The sequence below is a fragment of the Pinus tabuliformis genome, chromosome J, assembly GCF_031772625.1.
Source record: "Pinus tabuliformis cultivar Carrire ecotype Pingquan chromosome J, CPIR1, whole genome shotgun sequence".
NCBI classification, from domain to species: Eukaryota; Viridiplantae; Streptophyta; class Pinopsida; order Pinales; family Pinaceae; genus Pinus; species Pinus tabuliformis.
Window position 1 is genome coordinate 51,613,073 of NC_142295.1, and position 14,268 is coordinate 51,627,340.

Genomic DNA, 14,268 nt, shown 5'->3' on the forward strand with positions numbered 1-14,268 from the left:
TGGTTTATATAAATGGTGATATATAAGTGGAAAAATCAAAATAGGAAAAAAATATTATTTAATTTTTTTATAAATACCCAGTAACATTTTCATATATTTAATATTAAATTAAATCAATTTAATGTAATTTTTTTTAATAAAAGTGAAAATGTCTAAAAATTTATAAAACCAATCTCTACATTATTATTAAAATTATTTTCTTTGCTATATATTTATTTCTATAAATTAACTAATAATCCTTATTCTAGCTCTTAACCCTTATTACAATTTTATTCATTACATTTTAACTTTATCTATTTTTAAAAATCGATTTCTTAAACCATTTTAATAATCAATTATACAGATTTCTCATAAACTTCAACAAATAAGAGAAAAATCATAAATCCGCTATTTCCTATCTTTTAGCATACCAAAATGATCATCTTTTTTAACACATAAAACAGAGATGGTGTGATCAAACTTAATTAATTAATTATAAATATTTCTCATAAACTTCAACAAATAAGAGAAAAATCATAATTTTACCATTTCCAATTTTTTTAATAGGGGAGAAGCATCTCCGTCCAAAAATCATTTTACAACCTATATCGTCGAAGCCAGCAGATTTATTTACATATATATCATCGTATCGCCAATACAAATATCACCATAGCGTGTAGAAATACGTCATCATCGAATCAAATATGCTGTATATACGTCATCATCGAATCAAATATGCTGTATATAGCATCATCCAATCAAATAAGCAATACCAAAACAAAATGATAATATCCTTAAACAGATAAACCTGAGAGGGTGTTATAAAACTTTATACTTCAACCAGTAGCTAAGAGTTGAAATACTTGCAATTTCCCTTTTTTTTTGGCTTTAAACTTTTCAGAGTCGAACCTAATTTTTTTTTAAATTAAATAAATCAATATGCAGCAATTAAAGTGAAAAAAAAACGATTAAAATGAACAAATCAACGACTGACGAATGGGGCTTGGAAATAACTCATACCCCACACACATCGGAGAAAATCTTTCCCAAACCGACAATTTTAATTGTATTTATCATTAGTAATAATTATTTTTTCAGGTAACAGGGCAATTGCTTTGATGATTTTATTCACATTATAGAAAGCAGTAAGAATCGAACCTACCTGTTACCTCTCGCAAGAATCGAACCTGTTACCTCTCGCAAGTTTCCACCACTCTAATTTTCTCCCTTCTCCCTCTGCTTTATGACCGCCTGCAGAGGGTATTTCATAACCGTAGTGAATTCCTGCTTTTCAGATAGATCTACCGTCTCCCCGGGCTTGCATTCCCACACGAATTCCTGAACCAGACGGGCGACGATGAGATTTAAATGGAGCATAGCCATTCCTAAACCGGGACACACCCTCCGCCCTGCGCCAAACGGCATCATCTTTATCTCCTTTGTCCCTGTCAAATCCACTTCCACACCCTCCTCAAGAAACCGCTCCGGCTTGAATTCCGACGGGTTTGGCCACACTCGGGGATCCATCCCTATGCCCGCCACATAGAAATTGACGAACGCGTCGGCGGGGACTTTGTAGCCGGCAAGTTCGCAGGGCCGGGTGACGGCGTGGCTGAGTACAAAGTGCCCGGAGGGTGGCGTCTCAGGGTTTCCTTCACCACGGCCTCGAGATAAGGCATCCGCTGCAGGTCGTCTTGCTCCGCCGGTTTCCCCTTGCCAGTGACCCTGACGATCTCGCCGTATAATCTTGCCTGTATGTCTTGATGAATTACCAGATTCGCCATCAACCATTGCAGGGCTGTCGTTGTCGTGTCGGTGCCGGCGGTGATGAATTCAGAGCAGAGAGTACCAAGCTCCTCGTCGTTGAGGCTTCGGCCGTCCTCCACTGTCAGATTGAACAGCGTGTCCACGTATGCGCCGCCTGCCGGAGGCGGCGCGTCGCGGCGCTGGTTTATGAGGGCAAGCAGGGTTTTTCTCTGCCTCTGACGAATCTCCAGCATCCGTGCCCGACGCCGCCGGTAGAAGAACGCCGGAATCGGTAAGGCTTCGTCCAGACCTACTCCAGTCAGGAGGACCTCCCGCATGACGCCCTGCACGGATGTCACCGTCTCCTCGTCCGGCTTGCTGCCGAAGCACATCCACAGGAGGATACAGAAGACCGCGTTTCGAAACGGCTCCACCACGCTCACCACTCCCCCGTTGTGAGCCGCTTCGTTCTTCAGTTTTTCCACCAGACGGTCGATGCCCCATTCCCTCACCTCCCCAAACGCCTTCATCGCCGAAGGGTTCAGGGCTTCGCTAACCAGATTCCTGCGAAGGCTCCGCCACAGCGGCCCGTATGCGGCCGAATTGATGCTGTGCTGGTTGCTGGTGAAGATTTTCCGCATCCCGGTGGCAGGCGGGCGGTCAGAGAAGAGGGAGCCCTTCTGTATGAGCGCCTCGTGGGCAACTTCTTGGGAAGCGATCATGAGCATAGGGCGGGAACCGAGCCACATGGTGAATATTGGGCCGTATCTCTCATGGAATTTCTGCACTGACCTCTCGAACGCGCCACTGGCAAATCCCATCTGAAGGAGATTCCCTAGGATCGGCCATGACTGGGGGCCGGGGGGCAGGTTCCTGTAGCGCCAGATCTTCCAGAGAACCAGTCGGAGGAAGACTAAGGAAATTACGAGAAGCAGAACAGCCTGGAGAAACGACAGAATCGCCATGGAAATTCGAATGCGAGGGTTTGGTGCAATGTCTGAAATATGCGCAGGGTTTTACTACTTTAAGATGACAGAACTCCAAAATGTATGCTGTGCGATCTTTTACGGTCGCCGACTTTTGGCTAGAAATAACCGTCATTTATTCCCGGCATGGCAACACGTTCAACGAGTTCCCGTCATTCACAAGACGAGATTAGAATTTTTTTATATTATTGTATTTTTAAAATCACGAGTGTGATATAAAATATATTTTGATAACGAGTTCCCGTCATTCACAAGACGAGATTATAATTTTTTTATATTATTGTATTTTTAAAATCAATGTGATAAATTTTTTCACATTAATTTGAATTTTTTTATAAAATCAGTACGCATCAAAATCAATTGTAAAATATATTTATTTAACCTAATTTTATCTTAAAACTTTTCATTAAAAATCTAGCCTTAAGAATTTTTAATAAAAATAATTAATGAGCCGCTCACAAGTTTTATATATTAGTGAAAAACAAAAAAGGAGGTATCTGCGGTCTGAACCAGAACACTAAAGTGGGGACCAATTAAACAAAAAGCAGGTGTCCAGTCTCTGGACCAGCACGCAAAGGTGGTGAGCCACAATTTTTAAGTGGATTTGTCATTTTTTCCAAATAATAAGCGACACTGATAAATAAAAATTAGATGCGAGAAAGGAAACCTCTAAGTGAAGCAAGGGGATTAGTTATTAGTCTTTCCAAATAATAATAGCCGGTGATAAATATATATTACATGCGATAAAGGAAACCTGTATGGGCACTAATAACTGAAAAAATGTTGAATATTTTTATTTTTTGTAAATTCAAAAAAAAAAAAATAATATAATTTTTTTGTGGAGGGTGTTTTATTTTATGTATTTATTAGTTTGACAAATTAATTAAAAAAAAAAAAAACTAATTTTGTGAGTGGCAATTTTATGAGTGAGTGCTACCCAATGATACCATAAGTGATATGGTTTCAAATCCCTTACCTAAGCGATGGGTGGGGATAGGAAAGCAGCAGGGACAAAGGTTGAACAAAACTCCGTAGAGTGCGGCGGAAAAAACGTGAAAGTGGAAAAAGAAGTGAAGTTGAACAAATCTCCATTTAAAACAGTGCGGAGTGCATAAGTCCAGAGGAAAACAAAGTTTTCTTCGTCTGCACTAATAACAATTAGTAACAATTTATATATTAATTTTGTCAATCCAAAACTTGAAGCAAAAAAGAATGAGTTCTAGAGCAATTTCTAGGTACCTATTGCCTTGGCCTCTCAAGCATGAAATCATGGATTGTATGGATTTAATAATAAACTAATGAATCAGAGAGCATCAATACCCCCATAATTCTATGTATGATGGAGAGAGTATATATATTGTATATACACTTCACATTCCTTCCGCATTAAAATATGAAAAACTAACGTTGAGAAAGTTTTTAAGCATATTCTGCCAAACCCAAATATGTATATGATGACGAAAAATGGATTCTAAAATTCATATCTGCAGACATCTAGTTGTCATGTGACCTAAAGTTTCTCTGATTGCAACCCAAAAAGCAAATTCATTACATTGAGATTAACAAACAAATCTCAATGCACAATTGCCTAACTTTGTTTTTCTCTGTCATCAGCCTAAGCTTCCTCGGCGTTGGTGGGGATGTTAAAATATTTGGTACTATATGCTTGTCAAACTTGGGCGTCTCCCATCCTTCTTCATGGTCCGTTAAACTATTTGCATCAACACCAACATCAATGTTATTGGTCGATAAATCAATCTAATTACCACGACGTTGAACTGCTCAATGAACAAGACAAATTAAAATTAAAATAACAAAGCCATAGTGACGGTGTAGAATGTGCAGGGGAAAGGAAGCTTTCATTGGAAAGGAAGCTTTCATTGTGTTTCTTTCACACTCCCACATGAATTCATTAAAAATCATGTATGTAGAAAAAACTAATTATATTATAGATTTTTTGATAAAAAATTATTGTTTTGTACAATAGGCTAAGTATAATCTTTAAGAATCACAATACAAATATATATTTTTGCTTGAATTAAAAATCAATATCTATTTGATTAACATTTATTTTTTGGTGTAATGGATGAGACAGAATTCAAGGAGTAGAGACTAACTCTGGTTCACAATTGTGGCATGACAAGATGGACTCCTCGTTACATAATTAGTTGGTAGAAAAATAAAAACCCTTCTGTAAATAATCTAAATCATATGCGAAATTCAAGTGTAGTTTCAAACACTCATTTCTTCAAATATGATGTTGATGAACATAGTGCTAACATTAGCTAGAGACATATCCTCCTTAGCTCTTGCGATATCTAACTTCTATCATAAAACCTTGGGTGAAGAAGGTTTAGTGAAGAACATGTTTGGCTCATTTACATTGAAAGAGACAATTATATAATAATCATATTCAAATACCCTCTCATTCTTTATGCTTATTGGTACTCCAACTTTCTCCTACACCTGCCTGGTCAATTTGGATTTCACAAATGGGAGTGAATTTTACGTGTAAATCCACTATTTTGAAGCATGGCACGCTACCATAGTTGAGGGTAGATTTCCATGATCTATCTTGTCAAGGTTATGTATTGATTATCAATGGTTCAATGCATATTTTCAAAGCATTCAAATTATCCAGAACATGGTATATTTTATCACATTTAGCTAGTTTAGTAATTATCTTTATGCTCAGTTACAAAGTCTAGTACGATTCGAAAGTTTTGCGTAGACAATGGAGATACTAGATGCATCCTTTATCGCTAGGGTGGAAAGATATTCTTGCACTGTGTCATAATGGAATTCGAATAGTTCTCTTCTCTTTGAATTTAAATATGATAGCACTATACAAATGGATTAGTAATGCAATTAGAATTGGAAAATCACAGTTGAGAAGAAAATTATGTTTGGAGGTGTGGAAGGCACTTGTTCCCCCAACACATACTTCCTCTTTCACACTCTCGTATGTCCACTGTGTACACAAAATTTAGAAAAAGAGATTATTTGTGGGTCATTTATCTTCTCGTTTCAATCCACTGACCCAATCTAATAACTGTAGAGCTTGCCATTGAAATACTTGAACCGTGCGAGCAACTATCAATATCCCATTCCTCTTATTAACCATTGTCGCTTGGTACAATTACGTATGTGTGGGAGAACTGGAACCATTAGAACCTCCACACTCCTATACCTTCGTTGTGTGCACAAAAGTTATCTAACTCCGCACTTAGAAAGAATTTTCACCTCCACACCAAAGGGGCATCCTAATCACATGAATGTTAACTAATCTATTACGCTAATATATTGATGTAGACACAAATCTTATTATCGGGGTAAATAAACTGACAACAAACATACCCAAGAGCAAAGAGTATGATTAGAGATACAATACGCAATGCTACCCTCTTCAACCCTAAAATCCTTGCTCGCATTCTATGCAGGCATTTGCATGACTGCTTTATTTGGGTAATGTTGTTATAGCATCATTGAACACTCCTATATATCTTATGCTCTTTTATGGCCCTAGGCAGTCCCTTTTCCCATGCAAACTTGGCCTTATACTAAAAAATAGTATTTTAAAATACATATGCAACTCTTCCCATACAAAATCATGCACATATGTGGGTCCCATAATACTATACCCACCTATACATTTAAAATATGAAAAAATAAAATAAAATGCTATTTTTCGGGCGGGGTTTATGCATTTTACCAAGAGCTCACTTATAGGAGCTCGTGACCTAACTACATTAGGGGAATTTTGAAGTTTAAAATAGGTTTCACATGGAAAAAATGTACAATTAAAATTCATTTTATGAGAACCAGTCGCATTTTAGGGGATGACATCATCCCCAATGATTGAGGTGGCATTACTTGAGTTAAAGGTAGTTGTCACATTTTTAATGGTGAATAAAAATTCATGGTTAACCATGGTAGTGTTTTAAGTGCTTTTAAAGTCATAAAGTAAAGTACTCATAATAAAAATCATTTCACATTTTTTGAATAAAATATTATTATTGTCATTTCATATTCTTTGAAAGAAACAATGCATATCTCTATATAATCTTCATGTTTTTACAAACTTCTCAATAAATTATATTTATATATTTTCATATATATATACTTTAAATTACATGTTCATCTCATTTTATTTAATATTACAATTTCAAATTAATTATAAGTTAATACTATACATATATATTATACACATGAAATAAAATTAAATAAAAATGTGACCTTGTAATTTTATGATAAATCAAATCTACGAATAATGTTATTATAATATTAATAACAATACAAGCATATTAAAATTAAAGAAAAAGTGTATATTAGTTTTGTATGACTTATGGTTTTTTTTTAATAAATTGATCTTATGAATTCTACTTAATTTGAAGGTATTACGCCCCAAAGAAAAATTAAATCTTTTATTATTATAAATTATTTGATAAACTCTTACACAATTTTATGACAATGGTAACCGGTTTATAAATTAATACATAAAATAATATATTACATTTATTACATTTTATCATTTGACTTTTATATAGTATATTAATTAATTACAAGTTATTATATTAATTACATGTTATTATATAGTTTAATTGGATAATATAAATAATATAAATTTTAATTACTAGTATATTATATGATTAGTAATTTATAAATTTATATTTATAATATATTTTAAGTTATTTAAGTACAAAGGACAAATGTATTAGTTGTTCAATGATAATGACTTTTTTTTCTTGAAAAACTCCTTATTTATAGTCGCATCAATACAATTTTTTTAGTAATTTTATTTTTGTACAACTTTCAATTAAATTTAACTATGGTTATATGGATTGTGATGCAAAAAGTGAATTGCAAATTCATAAATATTATTTTATTGGTTTAGCTATTATTTTATTATTTTCTTAGGAGGCCCATTTTAGACTTCAAAATTCCCCTAATGGAAATAACCAATTTGAGGTGATATATATACATTCCTTTGGTAGGCCTAAAGAGAACAAGAGAAGAAGGGCATCAATATTATACTTGATTTCTCCCAGATCAAGTTTGATTTTTCTGTGCCTCTTGCACTTATAGTCTCTAGGAAACCTTGGTTTCCTTTGCAAAGATGCTCAAAATCCTTATCTAGAATATTCTTCCTCTTATTAGAGAGGTTATCTTCATGGCTCGGGCTGGATGGATCCAAAGAAAGGCTTCATCAGTGCCTTTGGCTTAGATCAGGTTGTATATATCTTGTAATTATTGTTGTTAATCAATAAAGAAGCTCTTGTCTTGTTCTTGATATATGTTGTCATCTTATGAATGATAGTTTAAATGTTTATATACGATGATCTAACATATTCTTATGTATGCACATTGAATTATCTATTATGTATATGCTACTATGAATGATTTGCAAGTCTGCACATCTTGGAGAAAGCAGAGGGTTTGGACCCTACAGGAACATCTTCGAATGTAGGACTTTTGGGTATGTCTCCAAATCCAAGTTTGATAATTCATATGTTTGGCCTGCTTGATTGAGTGTTATTTGTTGATTATCTTATCTTGCCCTGTTGAGGCTTTTAACCCTTGCCTTAGGGTACTTTTCTGGCCAACAGAATTAACGACTCTGATGGGGAATACCATCAATTATTTCTAGAAGGGTTGTTGTTCTTTGATTTGGGTTTAGTTTGTTATTTGTTTGTTTAGCTTGATTTGGTTTTGTCGATTTCACTTCCTTAACTGTACATGGGAATTTGAATCACATCATAGTAATATCTCGTCACATGTTTAGCCCAGCGAATCGATTAACTTGAGTAAATGTGGGAGGAGAGTGTTACAATAACTTAACAAAACCAACCAACATCACTTATGCAACAATCCCAAATGAGATGATACATGGAACTTATAGTTAATTATCTAAACATATTAAATAAAAATTACTTACCATTTTTATGAAATTCAAAATTGATCTTAAATAAAAATAACTTCTAAATTTTCAAACTAAATTTTTTATGAAATCCAAAGTTTATCATAAAAATGCTATGTTTTTTTTTTTTCCTTCTCTACTTCATTCATGTATAGCTTTAAATGAAGATTAACTCCAATGTAGATGTCCATATTGTGAACATCCTATACACTTTAAACACATATTTTGGTACTATCTTCCGTCAAGGCTATATGGAATTGTATCTTTTCCTTACGATTACATGGAATTGTATTTGTTATTAATTTTGTAAGTATAATTGTTTTATATATATATATATATATATAGTGTTCGTAAATAATTGTATATAAGTAAAAAAATCAAAATAGATATTTTTCATTAATTTTATAAATATAATTGTTTTTTAATTAGAATATTGTTGGTTTATACAAATTTGTTTATAAATAGTTGTATATAAGTGAAAAAATCAAAATAAAGAAAGGAACTTTTTATTTAAAATTTCTATAAATATAAATATAAATATAATAATAGAGTTTAGGCTTCTGTGATCCATATCAAGTTAGAGAAAGATTTCAGCGAAAATCACATGGAATGTCATTTGCCGACGCGTTTCGAACCAACCAGTGTATTTGTAAGTATAATTATAATTTAAAATTAAAAAATTAAATTTACAATTTTTTTAAATAAAAATATTTTTAAATTTACCTCTTAAAAAACTTTTTCATATATTAAAATTCATATATTTAATTTTAATATTTGAAATCAATTTGATCTAATTTTTTTGAATAAGAGTCCATTAAAAATGACACTCAATGTAACTAATCTTTACGATATTATTAAAATTATTTTCTTTGCTGAATATTTATTTTTATAAATTAACTAATAATCCTTATTACATCTTATAACCCTTATTACATTTTTAACTTAATCTATTTCTAAACATCCATTTCGTACACCATTTTAATAATCAATTATACATATTTCTCATAAACTTCAACAAATAAGAGAAAAATAAATCCACTATTTCCTATCTTTTAGATAACAAAATGATAATCTTTTTAAACACATAAAACAGAGATGGTGTGATAAAACTTAATTAATTAATTATAGATATTTCTCATAAACTTCAACAAATAAGAGAAAATCATAATTCCACCATTTCCAATCTTTTACCAGAACAAAATGATGATCTTCTTAAACAGATAAACCTGAGATGGTGTGATAAAACTTTATACTTCAACAAGTAGCTAAGAGTTGAAATACTTGCAATTTGCCTTTCCTTTTGCTTTAAACTTTCCAGCGAGTTTTCGCTCTAAACTTTTCAGAGTCACCTAATTCTTTTTTTTAAAAAGATAAATCAATACCCAACAATTAAAGTGGAAAAAAAACGATTAAGATGAACAAACCGATTGACGAATGGGACTTGGAAATAACTCATACCCACACACATCGGACAAGAATCTTTACGGAACCCACAATTTTAATAATTATTACAGTAACAGGACAATTGCTTTGATTATTTTATTCGGTATAGAATGCAATAAGAATCGAACCTGTTACCTCTCGCAAGTTTCCACCACTAATTATCTTCCTTCTCCCTCTCCTTTATGACCGCCTGCAGAGGGTATTTCATAACCGTAGTGAATTCCTGCTTTTCAGATAGATCTACCGTTTCCCCGGGCTTGCATTCCCACACGAATTCCTGAACCAGACGGGCGACGATGAGATTTAAATGGAGCATAGCCATTCCCAATCCGGGACACATCCTCCGCCCTGCGCCAAACGGCATCATCTTTATCTCCGTTGTCCCTGTCAAATCCACTTCCACACCCTCATCAAGAAACCGCTCCGGCTTGAATTCCGACGGGTTTGGCCACACTCGGGGATCCATCCCTATGCCCGCCACATAGAAATTGACGAACGCGTCGGCGGGGACTTTGTAGCCGGCAAGTTCGCAGGGCCGGGTGACGGCGTGGCTGAGTACAAAGTGCCCCGGAGGGTGGCGTCTCAGAGTTTCCTTCACCACGGCCTCGAGATAAGGCATCCGCTGCAGGTCGTCTTGCTCCGCCGGTTTCCCCTTGCCAGTGACCCTGACGATCTCGCCGTATAATCTTGCCTGTATGTCTTGATGAATTACCAGATTCGCCATCAACCATTGCAGGGCTGTCGTTGTCGTGTCGGTGCCGGCGTTGATGAATTCAACGCAGAGAGTACCAAGCTCCTCGTCGTTGAGGCTTCGGCCGTCCTCCACTGTCAGATTGAACAGCGTGTCCACGTATGCGCCGCCTGGCGGAGGCAGCGCGTCGCGGCGCTGGTTTATGAGGGCGAGCAGGGTTTTTCTCTGCCTCTGACGAACCTCCAGCGTCCGTGCCCGAAGCCGCCGGTAGAAGAACGCCGGAATCGGTAAGGCTTCGTCCAGACCTACGCCAGTCGGGAGGACCTCCCGCATGACGCCCTGCACGGATGTCACCGTCTCCTCGTCCGGCTTGCTGCCGAAGCACATCCACAGGAGGATACAGAAGACCGCGTTTCGAAACGGCTCCACCACACTCACCACTCCCCCGTTGCTAGCCGCTTCGTTCTTCAGTTTTTCCACCAGACGGCCGATGCCCCATTCCCTCACCTCCCCAAACGCCTTCATCGCCGAAGGGTTCAGGGCTTCGCTAACCAGATTCCTGCGAAGGCTCCGCCACAGCGGCCCGTATGCGGCCGAATGAATGTTGTGCTGGTTGCTGCTGAAGATTTTCCGCATCCCGGTGGCAGGCGGGCGGTCAGAGAAGAGGGAGCCCTTCTGTATGAGCGCCTCGTGGGCAAGCTCTTGGGAAGCGATCATGAGCATAGGGCGGGAACCGAGCCACATGGTGAATATTGGGCCGTATCTCTCATGGAATTTCTGCACTGAGTTCTCGAACGTGCCATTGGCAAATCCCATCTGAAGGAGATTCCCTAGGATCGGCAATGCCGGGGGCCCGGGGGGCAGGTTCCTGTAGCGCCAGATCTTCCAGAGAACCAGTCGGAGGAAGAACAAGGAAATTACGAGAAGCAGAATAGCCTGGAGAAACGACAGAATCGCCATGGAAATTCGAATGCGAGGGTTTGGTGCCATGTCTGATATATTTTACTACTTTAACATGACACAACTCCAAAATGTATCCTGTACGATCGTTTACAGTCGCCGACTTTTGGTTTCGCTTTGTTTCTTAGTGAGTAGGTTTCGCTTTGTTTTTTAGTGAGTAGGTTAGCAGTCAATATTCATTTTTTAGTCAGCATTATCCAGAATCATCCAAAAGCTAAATCTGCACGTAAGTTTTGGTTTGTATTCGAGTCTAAAGAGAGCATTTCTTTTTAATACATAATACATAATCAATGTTGTCAGACACAATGATCACTTTATAAATGTGTTAGAAATCCTGAACTGATGAATCTAGCTAGTAAAGGTTGAACACACACCTTTGCAAAGCAAAAACACTAAAAGAAAATCGAAAGAAGAAAAGAATGATTCAATAGAAAATTATGTTACAATGCTTATGATATAGCATTACTGGGTGAAGATCCCAAGGTATGACTATAGTGGTGATCAATGAGAAGACTCAACACCTACAACAAGTTCCGGAGATAACTAGTCAGTTGCAGAGTTAAAGAAGGAGCAAATCAAGGAGTAAATCAAGGAGTAAATCATGCAAAAGGAATTTTGCATGCAATCCCATGCTCTAACTAAAAGTCCACATGTAGATGTGTAGTAGTTCCAACATGCAAAAGGAATCTTGCATGCAGTCACATGCTCTAACTAAGAGTCTGCATGTAGGTGTGTAGTAGTTCCAACACCCCCCCTGAAAACCACTATGGGAAAAATAGAAAATGGGCTCTGGCAACTAAGGCCAAAGGTCACCCAAAATACAGTGCAACTTGTACTAAAATTGAGGAAAGAGGGAAAACCTCGTGGGAAAAACCCCCCCTCAAAATACAATGTAATCAAAAGAGAAGAGGAAGAAAAATACAGTTGCTAAGCAATCGTGTCCTTCACTCCAAGACGATCACGCAAAGAGCGAAACTTCTGCTCAGTGAATGTCTTGGTGAAGATGTCTGCAGTCTGTTTTGCTGAAGGACAGAACTGCAAATCAATGACCCGATCATGTGCTAAGTCTCTGATGTAGTGCATATGGATCTCTATGTGCTTCGTCCGTTGCCGCTGTACTGGATCCCTACAAAATTTGAGAGTGCTCTGGTTGTCACACCAGATGACAATGGGCTGGTGGAACTGGACGCCCAACTCAGTGAGGAAGTGTTGTAGCCACAGAGCCTGAATGGTGATGTTGACTACTCCTCGATACTCAGCCTCAGCTGAAGAGAGAGCAATAGCAGCTTGCTTCTTGCTTGACCAACAGATAGGGCCAGATCCTAGACTGAGTGAATATCCGGAGGTGGACTTGCGATCAATGTTGTCTCCCGCCCAATCAGAATCTGTGAAGCCAAGGAGATTCAATGAAGTGCCTGCTGCATAGTGAATCCCGAAGGTGATGGTGCCCTGCACATATCGGAGGATGCGCTTGGCAGCATTCCAGTGTAGCTCATGCGGCGCCTGCATGTATCTGGAAACTGCCCCTACTGCGTATGAGAGATCTAGTCTGGAGTGGGTGAGGTACAATAAGCTCCCCACTAGCTGTCGGTAGAGAGTGCTATCAACTAATGGAGTGTCACCTCCATCCTCAAGGCGGACCCCAGACAGAAAAGGAGTCGGTGCTGGCTTGCAGTCAGTCATGCGAAATCTCTCGAGGAGATCCCGTGCATACTTAGCCTGAGAGAGTTTGATGCCTATGGCATTCTGGCTGATCTCAAAACCAAGAAAGAAGTGTAATGGACCCATGTCCGTCATCAAGAACCTATCATGCAAGGCCCTCTTGACTGTAGCAATGGCTGAAGCCGAGCTGCCAGTGATTAGGAGATCATCTACATACAAAACTAAGATAAGAAGAGAATCATGTGTCCTAAGCATGTAAACATTCAGATCAGACTTACATCTTTCAAAGTTTTGTGATAAGAGAAAAGAATCCATCTTCGCGTACCAAGCTCTCAGGGCTTGCTTAAGGCCCTAGAGAGATTTCTTCAATCTGCAGACCAAAGATGAATCCTGAATGAAACCATGTGGCTGCTCCATGTAGATCTCCTCAGATAGGTCTCCGTGAAGAAAGGCATTCTTCACATCCATCTGATGTACTTCCCACCGCTGGGCAGCCGCAATGGCAAGTGTAAGGCGTATGGAATCCATCTTTGCTACTGGAGCAAAGGTCTCGTCATAATCAATGCCATGCACTTGTTGGAAGCCTTTGGCTACTAGCCTTGTTTTTTGTCTGGTGATTTGCCCATCTGCAGCACTCTTGGTCTTGTAGACCCATTTGCATCGGACAAGTTTCCTTCCTGAAGGAAGGGGGACCAGATCCCAAGTCTGGTTCTCGAGGAGGGAGTTATACTCCTCCTCCATGGCGGACTCCCAAGATGGATGCCCAGCAGCCTCAGCATAAGACTGTGGATCAGAAGACTGAACCAAATGACAATGCCAGGAGGGTGATGGTTCAGTGGCAATGAGGACAAGAGGAGGCTCAATAAACTCTGAGCTAGTCCTCT

At 37.7% G+C, this 14,268-nt stretch overlaps 1 protein-coding gene and 1 pseudogene across 2 annotated transcripts; both read right to left on the minus strand.

Annotated features, from left to right (window-relative positions):
• Positions 1 to 502: 502 nt before the first annotated feature.
• LOC149225440 (cytochrome P450 77A1-like) lies at positions 503 to 2,789 on the minus strand (annotated as a pseudogene). Its single transcript, XR_016247678.1, has 2 exons — positions 1,167 to 2,789; positions 503 to 717 (listed from the first exon to the last, which is right to left on the minus strand). The product of XR_016247678.1 is annotated as a cytochrome P450 77A1-like (transcript).
• Positions 2,790 to 10,108: 7,319 nt separating this feature from the next.
• Positions 10,109 to 11,833, minus strand: LOC149225441 (cytochrome P450 77A1-like). The gene has a single exon (XM_089377098.1). It carries the CDS (start codon positions 11,750 to 11,752, stop codon positions 10,226 to 10,228), a length of 1,527 nt encoding a protein of 508 aa, XP_089233224.1. The 5' UTR covers positions 11,753 to 11,833; the 3' UTR covers positions 10,109 to 10,225.
• Between the last annotated feature and the right edge of the window lie 2,435 nt (positions 11,834 to 14,268).

What these genes read in the sequence shown, in the direction of transcription:
- LOC149225441 (XM_089377098.1), bottom strand. Translation starts at nt 11,752, where the DNA reads ATGGCACCAAACCCTCGCATTCGAATTTCCATGGCGATTCTGTCGTTT.